This window comes from Amphiura filiformis, chromosome 4 (assembly GCF_039555335.1).
Source record: "Amphiura filiformis chromosome 4, Afil_fr2py, whole genome shotgun sequence".
Lineage (NCBI taxonomy): Eukaryota > Metazoa > Echinodermata > Ophiuroidea > Amphilepidida > Amphiuridae > Amphiura > Amphiura filiformis.
The window spans coordinates 26,217,034-26,231,789 of NC_092631.1; the positions used below are offsets into that span (position 1 = coordinate 26,217,034).

At 37.6% G+C, this 14,756-nt stretch overlaps 1 protein-coding gene across 1 annotated transcript in view; it reads left to right on the forward strand.

Annotated features, from left to right (window-relative positions):
• The window catches only part of LOC140150737 (TPR repeat-containing protein DDB_G0287407-like), a 71,984-nt gene that overhangs the window by 15,067 nt on the left and 42,161 nt on the right, over positions 1-14,756 (forward strand). Inside the window, exons 10-19 of the mRNA XM_072172837.1 lie at positions 188-255; positions 374-458; positions 1,490-1,629; positions 2,343-2,457; positions 3,917-4,053; positions 5,018-5,177; positions 12,021-12,116; positions 12,684-12,838; positions 13,744-13,837; positions 14,601-14,756. Of these exons, the coding sequence (XP_072028938.1) occupies positions 188-255; positions 374-458; positions 1,490-1,629; positions 2,343-2,457; positions 3,917-4,053; positions 5,018-5,177; positions 12,021-12,116; positions 12,684-12,838; positions 13,744-13,837; positions 14,601-14,756 (1,206 nt within the window). The remainder of the gene's footprint in view (positions 1-187; positions 256-373; positions 459-1,489; positions 1,630-2,342; positions 2,458-3,916; positions 4,054-5,017; positions 5,178-12,020; positions 12,117-12,683; positions 12,839-13,743; positions 13,838-14,600) is intronic.

The following is a 14,756-nucleotide window of genomic DNA, read 5'->3' on the forward strand; positions in this document are numbered from 1 at the left end:
TTGGACTTTTGCAGTAGGAATTGTTTGGATTCCCTTTTTGCTGTGATTTTAATGCAGGATTCCTCCATGATTGACAGCAAGTGCCTCCTCCCATCATGATTATGGAGTACCTGTGATGGTGGATCTGCCTCTGTACAGTCACTGATCACTCACAGTACTATATGTCATGTTTTGTATTTCTTTGCAGGAACTGTGCAGCTTTGGAGATTTTTTCAAGCTCAATGATTACCTTGATTCCCTTCTCCATTCAAAAAGGTAGGGCAAAATTTGGTTTTCAACTTTCATAATATTGTTAGCAGCAGTGGGTGATGCATTGTTATGAATATTTAGCTCCTTGAATTAAGCAATTGTGTGTTGATTTTGTTGTGTACAGTACCATTGAATTATTTGGGAAAGTTTTGGAGAGACTTGAGCAAGACTACAGTCCTAAAGACAGGGAAACCAATGTGGTAGAAGAGGTAAGCAAGTGAGCACTAGACTACCCCTAAAATATAGATCTATGAGGATGTGAAAGATGGAACAATTCTGACAATCGAGGCACAAATATCAAAGACTTGCAACAAGTCTAAGCATTCAAAATCTTGATTACATGTCAAAATTTTGCTCTAATTTTCACTTTAATTAAATGGTTGGTTATAAAAATGAAATATGTGATGCGGTCAAGCTAAATAAGTCTTTGTTGAAAAAAAAATCAAAATTTGGTTTTCAATTTCATAGCATGAGCCATGTTTAGAGCTTCATTTTGCTGAAAATCCCATCATAATAAATTTAGACTTACGATTCTACAGATATGGCCATTTTAGTGTTGCTCAGAACAATAAATAAAAAGAAAGTGATAATGGCTATTATCTTAAAATCAATATTCCTGACATCCGACTCATTGATCGCATCATATATGTCTTTTCCAAAAATTAGAATGCGTGACTTGAAATTAGACTTCGTACGAGTCTTTAAATCGTCACAACATGTGAAAAACACCCTAAAAATGCATGTTTTTAGCCCTTAATTCATTAATTTGGCAAGTATTGAAATTTAACTTATGTTGCCAGTTACATGTAGAACTAAATGAATGATTAGGATTGAGCTAAGTTTCATTTGGCAGAATTTGATAATATTTTTTTAATCCCCCCAAAAATAGTGCTGTATTTTTCTGGGATGGGGAGTAGTATTTGTTTGATACTGTTCTATACCCATCTACACAATGCTGAATGTTGCTGTGGCATAATTCATATTTCCAATAAGTTGGCCATAACCAAATTAGTGAGTCTATGAGGTAACACAAATGGTGTAAAAAGGATGTTATATACCAGCATGTGCAACACATAAACTGTGTTTAGCTGAGGCATCAACAAGTACACTGATGGTAAAAAATCTTGAATAGCTTTCAATCAATCTACTGTCCAGAAGTATATATGAGTGATATCAATAAAGAAAACAAAGAAAAGCATTATATAAGTCTCATTACAATTTGTTTATACTTTTTCATCAGATTATGTGCTGTCTACTGGAAGCCAAACAAGGCCTGACTGAGCTCGAATTGAAAAGTATCCTACACATATCAGATCAAGTGTGGTCCACTTTGTATTTTGCTATAGATTATTTTATGGTAGAGAGTGCTGGGGTGTACAGGTAAGACTTGTTTATTCACAGCGGCGGCACTATAGTTTGTTCTGCTTATAATTGGCAAAAACCATTCTGTTTTTGTTAATGCATGCGTAAATGAAGTCCAAACTAATATGCTTGCGTAAATTCGCACAAGTGGGTTGATATTTTAGGGGAACAAAAATCTAAAACAAATTCCTAAAATTTCCTAAACAGTTGAAGTGTTCTTATTTTTACTGAGAGAATGTGTGTGTGTTGGTGGGTGGGTGGGTAGGTGGGTAGAGTGTTGGGAGGGTGAGTCCAATATGGGAGAGTGTAGCAAATTCCCTTGTTGCTGCCACAAATATTCAACATAAGGAGTTCTCCTCCCCTAAAAGTTAACTGTATAAAATCCTTGTATCTGTATCATTGATATACTAGTATGTGAATGACCTTCAGTGTATGTCAAACAGATGGATTCTTGCGTCCGTCTTGAAATGTCTCCTAAAAATCTGTTCCCAGGTTAAATGTATCTTTGCATGTCATCTCTTATAGTGTGTGTGTGGGAGGACATCGATTGTTAAGCGCTTTGTTCTTTGTAGAGCATATTATAATAATGATAAAAGAATAATAATTATTCACATGGTCTAGAATTGAGTTTTGAAGTTTTGATTTTGACAAATTTTTTACAATATTTGTGCCCCTCCCCATTTTGTGGTACTATTGAAAAATTATGTGTTTTTACCAAATTGAAAATTTAGGTTAGCCTTTGCTGAGCTAGCTGAAGCTGGCAGATTAAGGTACTACCAAGCAGACGAGACCAAAAAGAGGCATTATCAAGATATTCTCATTACATACTTCTATGACATCTTCCAGGTAAGAGGTCATGTAATGCAATACACTTGCAACTATAATTAAAGACAGAGATAAAAAGAATTTATCACGCCTGATGTCACTGTCAATTACGATCCTTGATTGGTTTACACAGGTTAATCAGCGCCAGAAAGGAAGACCGATCTATCTGGTGCTGATCGGAGAAAAAGAATAGCAGCAAATGGTGAAAAATTACGTACTTTTACAAGGCAAAAAGCAGCTTTTCTAGGCATTGTGGACATGGTGCCTTCGGTTAAGAAAGTTTCCTACTATAAAGACCTAACTTTTGAGATGGTTTGCATGCCGAAAGGTGCAAAATTAACAATAAGGCGCCCGGTTATAAATCTGCGTTCAGCAAGTCATCATCACGACACTTGTAAACAAACCGTGCTCGAATTTGATTGACAGATGACGTCAGACGCGATAAATTGTTTTTATCTTTGTCTTTCAGTATAGTGTTAGTGGTATTTGCAAAGCCGTGGAGGCAGCAAGGCCAATAGCCCTGTTATCGACACATGATGTCGAAGCTCGTAATGATATTTAAAAATGCTGAAAAAGTCTATAGATAAGCTTTAAATCATGCTGATATGAGTTACAATTGCCGACTTCCGGTGTAAACATACTTCCTGGTTCGTTCTACTTCCGGGTTCGGGTCAACTTCGGGAGGTAATTTTTGACTTTCCGATGAGAACATGGTCGTACGGTAAGCTTATTCTGTCAAAATAGCATGGAAATTTCATTTTTTTTGTTTTTAATAATGTCGTAAAGTGTCGAAAAAGGACAATTTATTTTGACATGTCGGATTTAGGGTCATATCAACGATAATATGACACATATGACAGTCGATAACAGGCCTAAACTGCACACATTTGAAAGGTTTTACTAATTTTCTATCCAGTGTTGGGTGTCTGCTAAGGGAATCAAGAGCTTGCCCCTCTCAGTTTGTATAAACCAGAACACATATCTACATAGTATGTTTTGAACTTAAGACAGTGCTTAAAAAAGAAGTGCAGTGATTTATATGCGCTACGCACATGCACAATGCCTAGACGTTGATCCACAAGCCTCAGCACACTTTGCAGGTTGTTGCTGACCATTACAGCCCCATATCATTCCATAAACCATTAAACAACCAAACAGGTACTTGCAGCTAAGAAGCGCACACCCTAGACATTCCACAATTGACCTTCACAGCCAGGATCAACTCTCCAAGTTTTATGCGGGTTTCTACGAGACAATTAGTAGTAAGTTCCTTGTCCAGGGGAATTTCAAGCTTACTCAAGCGTACTAACCACTGCCAGGGTTTGAACCCGTAACCTCTTGAAGCATAGTTGAATGCCTTATCGATTGAGCTAACTTGACTGCTTAACCTGAGCAATTTTGATTTAGAATGTAAATAATATACAACTGTGTAATTTTATATTTGATTCCTATGGAGTATGGTATGTTTTTTTCTTCACAGCAACTCAGCTCCCATTACAAGACCAGGATCTCACCACGAGTGCTTAATGAGCTGCCTTGGTTACTGGAAAAAGTTGGTGACAAAAAGAAGTTGATTTCCTGTCTCACCAGTCTGCCTTTCTTCAATGCCTTATGGAAGTAAGAAAGAGAGAGAGAGAGAATAAGAGAGAAAATGGAGAGGGGAGAGATCAATTTCAAGAAAGAGAGAGGGAGAGAAATAGAGAATGAAAGAGATGGAAGGGGCAAGTGAGTAGTGAGGGAGAGAGAAAAGGGGTTGGAGAGAGGGACAAGAGACAGAGGCAGACAGGCAGAAAATGTTATATGTGACGTGCAACCACGAAATGAGTAGTTGAAGTTATACACCCTAAACTACTTGTTATTCAAGTAGAGTACAAGTTATTTTGAAAGTTTTTTTTCAAAGCAGATCAAGTTGTATGTTTTAATTACTGTTGCTTCTATTGAACAGCTAGGGATACATTGAATTAGTATGCATTTGCCAGCTGTTCAATAGAAGCAAAGGTTATTAAAACATACAACTTTACCCAGCTTTGACAAAAATGCTTTCAAAATAACTTTTCAATTTTTGTAAAAAAGTGGTTTTTTTTAGGAAACTAGTAATAATAATAATAATAAATAATAATAATAATATGGAAATTTATAATGCGCAAGTATCCGTCAGAGCCGCTCACTGCGCAACAACAGGAATATGACCACAAAGGGGAACATGATGAACAGAGCAAATACAGATAATATACCGTTATATTATAGAAATTTAAGTTTGATATTTTTTTTGAGCACCCTGGCCAAAACAATTAGGGTCAACAATGCACAATTTCAATTGGCAAGATATATTTCTGTTGGAATTTATTTTAGCACTTGGGGGATTGAGACCCACGGACCTGTTCCCCAGCCCCCCAGCCCCCAAGCCTCCCCCCCCACTTTTGAAAACCTGTGCACGGCACTGTGGTATGTAGTGAATATGTTTTATATCTTATATGTGTGATGTATTATAGGTCACAATGATTATCATTTCAGTCAAAGATTATTTTTATAAAGGATGCTTTTTTTGTATGATATTCCAATTTGTCGTATATTTTTACAGTTCTCAGAAGTATGAGCTAATAGGCTATTGGAATGCAACTGATGAAGCTGGTGAATATATTATGAAGAGATACCTCAGTGCCTTAGATGAACAAATTACAATCATATACAATGATGCAATGGAGAAAGATGTTAGACCATGGCCTAATACTTCTCAAGAGGTGAGTGTGTGACATACATCCACCAAGTGGATTTCAAGGCACTCTTGTGATACCAGGGAATAAATAAAGATTGGGAAGTGACACTTGAGATAAAAAGTAATACAACTAGGGAAGCCGCCATTACCTTGCCATCGCGTAGGCCTGGAACAATACCGCGATTTCTACCGGCTGCATCGCGCCCGTGCTCCGCGTTCAAGTCATGAAAATTACCCGTAAAATCGCGGCTTGCTGCATCCACAGTTAGACTTTTTCAAGCCTGCTACAGTGCAGTTTTTTCAAATGTTGAACAGCTTTATCAATACTTTTAATTACATTTTCTAGCGCATCCATGAACTTAATTTATCAAATACATTAAATCAACTAACAATCCCGCTATCCGGGCCAAGATTTATAAAAGAAAAATACTGTTTCAATATCACGAAAATTAACCTAATTTCACGGATACACGTAAGACTTAACGATAGTCTATTCAGATATCGTTGTCAAGCTCGAGGTGATTGACCGCGAATGATTGACAGTTGGAAAACGTGTACTGTTACGCGTAGTCATGGTGCTGGGCGCGTTCGGGGGTGCGACGGTCGCCAGCACCCCCTTTTTCCAAGATGGCGGCGCCCATGCTGGTACCAAATTTGTGGTTCGCAGCAGCTTCTGTAAAGCATACCGTAGCGTGCAAATTTGGCCAAATTTGGAGAATCGGCGAATCACTGTCAACCCCTTGCCCTTGGTGATACTCAATTCGTCGTCTGCTTCACATACTGTTGTGATACGCAATTCGTCGTCTGCTTCACATACTGTTGTATCTTTAAAGGCTGCCTTTTATGATTTTTTTTATAATTGTTATCTAATTGTGATGAGATACACTGTAAAATTAACTTATTTAAAATATATTAATTATTAGGCATTATCACAACATTATAATCTCATGTCCATTCATAAAAGAAAGAAGTTAGCTGGAATATACAATAATAATATGAAAAAAACGACATTGATAATAAAAATCACACAAGGCAGCCTTTTGTGATAGATATGACAGTATGTGATGCAGATGACGAATTTAATGCAGCTATAACTGCCTCGACTCTTGCTGCCGGGCATCAATGATGGCTCACCAAAACCACCTGTCTTGAATGCTGGTCTCAATTTCTGCTACTGTATATCCTGTTGTCTTCTTGAAGCAAGTCCACAGTGGTCTTCAGATCAGATGTTATTCTTCCTTCAGCTCTCTTATGGTGTCCTGCAAACTATAGCCATCTTGTGGTGATTTTTGATGATACATTAGGTGGAATGACCCCATATAATTTTTTTGTAGCTATAACTCAAAGAAGTGAACCAGATAAAATGGGACAGGAACAGGCCCGTAGCCACGAGGTGCAACCCCCCCCCTAAAAAAATGCCAAAGGCTCGAAAAGTCCCATTTGCGAGCGTATCGAGCGAAAAAATAGAGGTTTCTTATGCTTTTTTGGTCCAAAAATGTCCAAATCTGCCCCCTTCAGTCCAAAAAGGTCCAAATTTTGAAAAAAAATCCACTTTTTCAAAATCAGCACCCCCCAAAATAAATCCTAGCTACGGGCCTGGACAGGAATATGTGAAGAGATCTGATTTTAGAATGCATGAATAAAATCGTAGTACGCGGGAAAAACACCTGTGAGGGCGGTCAAGGATTGGCACCCATGTTGATGCTCACTTTGAGCACTGCGGTGAATCGAACCTGGACCACAGTGGTGAGAGGCAAGTGCATGGACCACTACACCACTTCAGGTGTATAGGTGTATGACAATTCTGTTTAAAGCAATGTTGTAATATTTGCTGAGGAGAATGCCATCATCAATTGTATGCAAAGTTTTCATTTTTACACATTTGTTATGTACTATAATACAAATTTTAACTGTGTATGAGTGTGATGGTCGATATATAATCACAGGCTGAAAAGTGGATTTTTCCATTCCATGAACCACGTACACAGAGTTATTACTGACATTTCATTCATCCACAGGTGGACCGCCCCTGATTTAGCCAGTATGTATTGCCTTGGAAATACTTTTTTTAACAATATTTTCTTTCTTTTCCAAACAAGGAATTGCATATAAAACCAAACCCAGCAAGTCAGGTTTGTGTCTGCACTCTGCAGCTAATATAATTTGTTGTCATTGTAAAATGTAAAATAAGTGTGCACGTTTGATATGTCTTAAGGTGGTACTACACCCTTGATAAATTTGTGACTATTTTTGCATTTTTCTCAAAAAATAATAAGACAGTGGTAACAAAAGTTATGTATATTATAGGGGCAAGGAATCCATTTACTACACTAGAATTTCAGTGACTCAAAACAAGCGGTACATTATTTATGATAAGAAAAGAGGTACCGCTAGATTGTACCTCATTTCTTAACATATATAATGAACCACTTGTCTTGAATCATGCACTGAAATGTCTGTGAAGTAGTTGGATTCCTTGCCCGTATGATATACATAACTTTTGTTACCAGTGTGAAGTTATTTTTTGAGAAATATGCAAAATTAGTCACAAAATTTATCTGGGGGTGTAGTACCACCTTAAACCAAAATTTGAACATGTCACCCCTTTCTTGAGCCAACTTCATTGGCTCCCTGTCGGTGATGGGATTGTGTATAAGATGTTTTATGTGTATAAGTCTTTGGCTTTATGTGTATTAAGCCTCTGAATGGGCTCTCTCCCTTTAAAGGCCCATTCAATGATTTGCTCATCCGGACGATCATAAAAATCATCAAAATTTGGTACCTTTGTCATTGTCATAAATGTAAACATAGCCTTCTAGTGGTTCAGTTGAAAGCTGTGTATTTAAGACAAAAATAAGGAATTTACATGAATCTCTAATTTAGATACTGACAGTATCTAAATTAGCTACATGTATTCGAATGGGGCTTCAACTTTGTTAATACTGCTGTTTTTGCCATCACTGAATGGGTCTTTAAATAACTACCTCACTTAAGGGCAATGAAGATACCTGCTTGGTGGATAGTATTTCCTTCTTGGTGCCTCTTTCCAAGAAGGGTGCTGGGGATAGAGCCTTTTCAGTGGCAGCTCCATGTTTGTAGAACACCTTACCAGTTCATATCAGGAATGCTGCTACTCTTAAATCATTCAAAACTATGCTCAAAACATATCTTTTTCCATAAATATTGTTGTCTTTGTTTTCTGTATTTGATAATTTTCGATGTTCTTTTTGATGTTACTTTTCTTGCGCTTTGCAGCCATTGGAAAAGGCGTACTATAAATGTAGTAAGTTAAGTTTAAATTAGCAAAAAAACTTCACACTGCATGCTTATTAGTAATAACATTGCATACCGTGATTTGTTTAATGTTTTTGAGTTATGTAATTTACAACATCATACGCTTGTGGAAAGGTGTGGAGTGTTTTTGTTGCATTCAACTATACGTGTCTTGTCTGAGAAATTGTTTACTAATTTATTAGTTTTTCTGTTTTTATTTATGTTTTGTATATTGGGCGCAGTGGTACAGGGTCTGACTCATAATCGGTGGGTTCAACTGGGTTGCGAGTTCGAGCCATTGCTGGTGCCCTTGTATTGTGCACTTTGACAAGGCCCTTTACTCCTATAAGTGTCTCCACCCAAGTGTATAAATGGGTACTGGTATACATAGCACCGAGAATGTAAAACAGACTCATTGTGTGAGAGAAATGGTGAACCCCCACAACAAGATGATTCAGGGGAGTCTGGCCAAATGCCAAAGAAAAAGAAATGAGCACTTTGTCATGGGAGCATTATCCAGGCATGGCTTTACCTTACATATATAGGGATGTAAATCTTAGGAAATTTCCTGATTTCAGGAAATTTTGCTTGGATCTTACCTGTACAAAGTATAGGGAAATGCACATTTTCAGGAAATGTAAACGCAGTTTCAGGAAATCATGTCAGTGCTTGTTTTCATCCCTTTGTGTGTTGATGCATGCAGGGTGTGCTTGCCGTATCCTGTGTGAAAAATTTAACATGCACTTTGTGGTGTAATATCTAAGTTGTATTCTCAAGATTGCAGTGTTAATAATCTCAGTGCCAAGTATCCAGAGAAGATATCGTACACTTCCCACAATGCATTTCTTCCATTTCAATTTTCTGTACTGATTTGCTATCGAGTACAACATTGGCCAATAGTGAAAAAAAAAACCTCAATGACCAGAGCACATCCAGATCTTCCCAAATATATTTATTTCTTGACCATCGGCCCATGTTTAGCTGGTCTATTCTCAATATGAAAGCGAACCTGTACAAAATAATTGGAGTGTCATTGACTGTAATGAGGTGATGTATCATGTTGCAAAGGATTCTGGGAAGGGTATGATAACTTCTCTGGCAAGTATCATTGATTTTGAACTCTTGTCAAACCATATGTTTTTTCCCCTTCCATTTATCCTTGTGTGCCATTCTAACACATGTGCTAATTTTTTCATAACCATATGCATATTCAACCTAATTGGGCTATTCCAGTTGAAATCCATACACCCCTATGGAAGACATAATCTTAATCTTCTACACAGGGGGTGTAGGTTTCAAATGACATCAGGTAACTCCATTTGAAGGTCACACTCCCTGTGTGGAAGATTAAGGACTTGTCTTCCTTAGGGGGTGTATGGATTTCAAGTGGAATAGCCCAATATTGCATTGTTGCTAAAAGGGGCTTTTTGTGATCCACAGCCTCATCCCCCAACTTACTCCAACAAAGTTGAGGTATTTATACTATCAGAAACCTAGGACTACATATTGTCTGTGTGCATAAGCTTTCTTGCAGATTCGGTTGTTTGACAAAGACATCATCCAGTTTGAAGTTTTGGACTGTCAACAGTTCAAAATGAAAACATTGTGGCCTAAGTGGAACAGCAATATATTCAATTATAAGTAATTAACTCGCAAATTCAATATTCGAGTCAACTGAAATTTTGAATGTAATAAGCTTTTTTCATGTTTATCTGTTGGATCATCATGATGCTAAAATCATGAAATACCCCTTTATGTAATTAAGTCAGGTCAAAAGAGGCACTGAGTATTTCCTATGTTCTGAAATTGAATACATGAATACAAAACCCACCCAAGTCCATTATAACTTTGGTTAAACATGGGAAATTTGCTTAAACATGGGAAATTTGCTTATACATAGGCCTATCATACATTGAACCCAAATCCACCCTCTACATGCATCTATTGAGCATGTGAAATCCAGCATGTATGTATACCCAGCATGCATGATACACATTTGTTTTTTAGTTTTCTCAAAATCACTTTCCATGGACTTGGGTGGGTTTTGTATTCAGGTATTCAATTGGACATTTTCAAAGAAGTACAATGTTATTCAGGATAATAGAAACCGTGGAACAAGTGTCACAACCATTAAAAGTTAATGTCATCAATAAATCACAGCTCATTTTTGTATGATTTATTTAACATTTGTTATGCTGAAAGTGCACTACAAGTAGGTGCTTAAAAGGAGGCTTATGCTTACAGTTTTAAATGTCCTTGGGAGCTGGACACTGATTTTATGATCACCGAGTTATGGTTGAAAATGCGTTTTTTTATGCACATCATATAAGTCAAAACTTCAGCACGCATGAAAACTGCTTGCCTGTCGGACAATATCCAATGCAACTTTGGCTGCACCCAACAGTCAGAATTAATAGGTAAATTTTCACGGGAAAATTTTCTGGACATGTGACACCCATGGGCGCAGACATATTAGCATTATGGAATGTGACCCCGAGCACAGCGGGTGTTCTTCCAATGTATTTGAATAGGAACAATTTCTCCTTTGATGCAAAATAAGTTACTTGTCGCAAGTTAATAATGTTATGGTAAGAGTTTCCGTAGATAAATATTTTTTTCTGTAGATAGATATTTTTGAAATTATGTTTTTAATTAAGATAACATAATATGCAATAAATTTGCAATGCACAAATTTCTATCAAAATTGCGGTCAAAAATACTATTCCAATTCAAAATTACGAAGTCTTGAATAGCGAGGTCACCGCCGGGGTCAGAGATCAGGCTCGAGGTTACACTCACATTGATACGCATTGGTCACGTGTCCAGAAAATTTTCCCGTGAAAATTTACCTATTAATGTTGACTGCCCAATCAGTGTGTTCTTTGTAAAAATCCTTTTTTTTATTTCACATGTTCAGTGGCATATTGTCTGAGGGGGAAAATACAAAAAATCCCTGTAGGTATCATTTTGGTCATTATTTTAATAACTGTGCACTATGTTATCCCAAAGTTAAGGTGAAATTTTGCATTTACTAGGCCAGTTTTCAATTTCACACTATTTTTGCACAAAATAAAGGTAACATATTGTGTTCATAAGGCCATTTTTAAATTCTACACTACTTTTATTTTTTTTGGGGGGGGTTAAGGGTTGAAATTTTCTATGGGTTAGCAAGCCAACTCATTTTTGGGGGTTCAAACCGGGGATTCAAGCCTCCTAACCCCCAGCAAAGGCCACACTGCACCAACTACATGTGTGCCATTCTGTGTTTTATCTTTGCAGTGTATTAACTCTATTTCAGTTTTAAATGCATTGTAGTGTTTAGGCGACAAAAAAAACCTGTTCTACCCAGACTTTTGCATTTTGGAGATTTTTTTTATCATGTAAATAAGCTGTTTTGGAAAATATGGTGCCAAAAATATGCATATTTTAGGGTAATTTTAGCCTCCAGAGGAAAAAATAACCCAAAAATAACCCCCAGCTAACCAACCCTACTTGAAAGGTTTTTCTGCCCATAGAACAGAGTGGCTTTTTTGTTGCCTTATACAGTAATAACCCTTTCAAATTCACTACCATGTTTCTCCCCCTATAATTTCAGTTGTTGGATACTGCTAAAGCCTTGACTGAGTTCCTTGAGGATGCGGGACACTTCATGATCCGTGAACCTATGATACTGAGAACCATCAAGATGCATGTAAGTCATGTTTAACTCTTTTAAGAGTTAAACATTCCCAAGTACTACAAAATACTTCAAGATAAATGCACTGTGCATGCATGTATGCATCCCACGCGATGTGATGACACAATCATTCTAAATAATATTTACGCATGCTTTTGCTAGGCCAGTGATCACCAGTGGCTACTGGTTGCAGACCTAGTGCTTGGTGACAGAATAAATCCATGGTACAAATGCACACGAAAAAATTTGCCATATTGAAGCTAAACTGGTGAAATATGCTGTAAAATTGGAATACATGCACAGTTGCACACAAAGCACATAAAATTTGCACTTTTTAGGCTAAAATGGCGAAACCTACAAACAAGCATTGTGGGGATGATTGTATGGGCCATCCCATCAAAATATTGGAGGGATTTATCCCCCATCCCCCCGGGATCTACGCCTGTGGTGCTACCTTCCCCCACCCTCTTCTCCCACAGGCACCCAGCCAGGTTGAAGATTTTTGTAGCCTTCAAGAAGGTTAAGGTTTATCATTAATCATAATATTTATGATTTTACATGATTGATTGATTGATTTACCAGGATGCTACATACATTGAGGATAGACTTCTCAAAGATGCTGATGTTGCTGAGTTATATTGTGAGCTTCACAACACATTGGCGTGCCAATATGCAAGTATGGAAAGATTTGAAGAGGCAGAGAAGATACACAAGGAACTACTCGCCATCAAAGACAAGTAAACACCTTTTGATTTATTTGGTTGATGATATTAATGAAATTGTAATCAGACCTCAAATAAATGTAGCTTATTCAAATATACTTCACTCACAGTATGACGATAACAGTGCATGGTGATCCGCCAACATCAGGATCAGCACATGGCAAGGTGGAATCCTGGATCCTGGGATGTCGTAGGATCATCATGCATCCAAACACTACATGTTGATCCTTCAACATCGGAGGTTTCCCGCTTGCCATGTCGAAGGTTGAGAGCCAGAATGCCTCAACTCACAATCACCTGTTCCCACAAAATGAGCATAAAGTCACCAGTCAATAGAAAACAAAAGACTTTGTGGAGGAAATACTGATTTTTGAAGACCAAAGCAAGGAGCCAACTTTATGCTCATTAAGAGCTGGTCATAGTGAGTTGCGGCTTTCTGGTTCAGAACTCTTAATGTGCTGATCTTCCATCATTTTAAACAAATTCAAGCACTGTGTGGCGATACTCCAACATCGGAGGATTCCGACTCACCTAGGGCAATCCTACAAACCAATGAAGGATTCCCACACATTGCATTGCGATCCTCGGATACTGTGTCAATCCTCCACTTTTTGTAGGATTCCCACGCACCGCATGGTGATCTTCTGATGGTGGAGTTATTCTTGCATACAAGATCACATTTCTTTTCTCTCTGTTTCAATTGCCCTTTATCTTATCATTTTCTGTCTTTCTCCATCTCTGTTCCTGACCACCTGCCTGTCTGTTTCTTTCTCTCTCTTTATCCCCTTCTCTTGTTATCCACTGAGCTTCCTCCCTCTCTTTGTTTCTCTCTTTCCCTTTGACCTTCAATTCAACTAGAACTCTAACTACATTTAAATAAAAACACTGTTTATAATGAAACTCATTATTATTTTTTATAGATTTGGAAATCGACCTGAAAAGAACGATTCCCTTAAGGCAGTGACTCTAAACAATCTTGGCTACATACAAACTAAGATGGGCAAACATGTGGAGGTATGTAACACAATAAATTATTCCTTTTAATAATGAGGGAAGGGAAGTTGTCAGAATAGCAGGATCAAAATTTCTGAGTGTGCGATGGTTATTCATAACCTCATTAATACATTAATATATGCAATACATGCGATCCAATCATTTTTATTTGCTTGCCAAAATGCAAACACTGACCGCGGTTACTAATATTTGCCAGTGGGCCTCAGCGCCATCAGCGTAAATATTAGTAACCTCCGCGTGCACCGTGTTGGGAGTCGAACAAATTGCTAAAGCGCTGGCCGCCATATTTGGATTGTGCGTAACCATATTTGCACAGATTGTGATTTGCGTTTCTGTTATTGGTCGTCCTGTTTTAGCCCGATTGATTTTTGGAAAGGCAAAACTTAAAAATTGTTTATTTTTGAGGAAAATTGTGTGTTATTTTGTAAAGTGAAGAGATGAAAGTGATGGTTATGAATGAGGTTAATAATTTTGCATCGGTATATGTCGGGCATTGTGAAAAATCTAAACATTTTGCTTTGGACCTCGGAATATCTCTCGATTCCAAAGGCGAAATGTCCTCCAAATAACCGATGTGCAGTTACTAATAACCTCTAAATATTTAGCACGGTGTAACATTTTGACTGGTTTGTTGAAGTTAAACAACGTATCATATTTGGTGAACAGCATAGTTTTTTAGAAAAAAAAAATCAACAATTTTCTGGAAGAGGTGGTTCTAGCACTTTGCATCAACTTAAACTTTGGTTCCGTCTACTTTATTTAGGCAGTGGAATACTACCAGCAGTGCCTTGACCTTCACAAGAGTGTCCATGGTAAGATGCATGTACTGGTTGCTGACACTATGAATAACCTAGCACAGACATACTTCCAACAGGGACAACTCAATGAAGCTATAAGCATGTTTGAAGATGCCATTGAG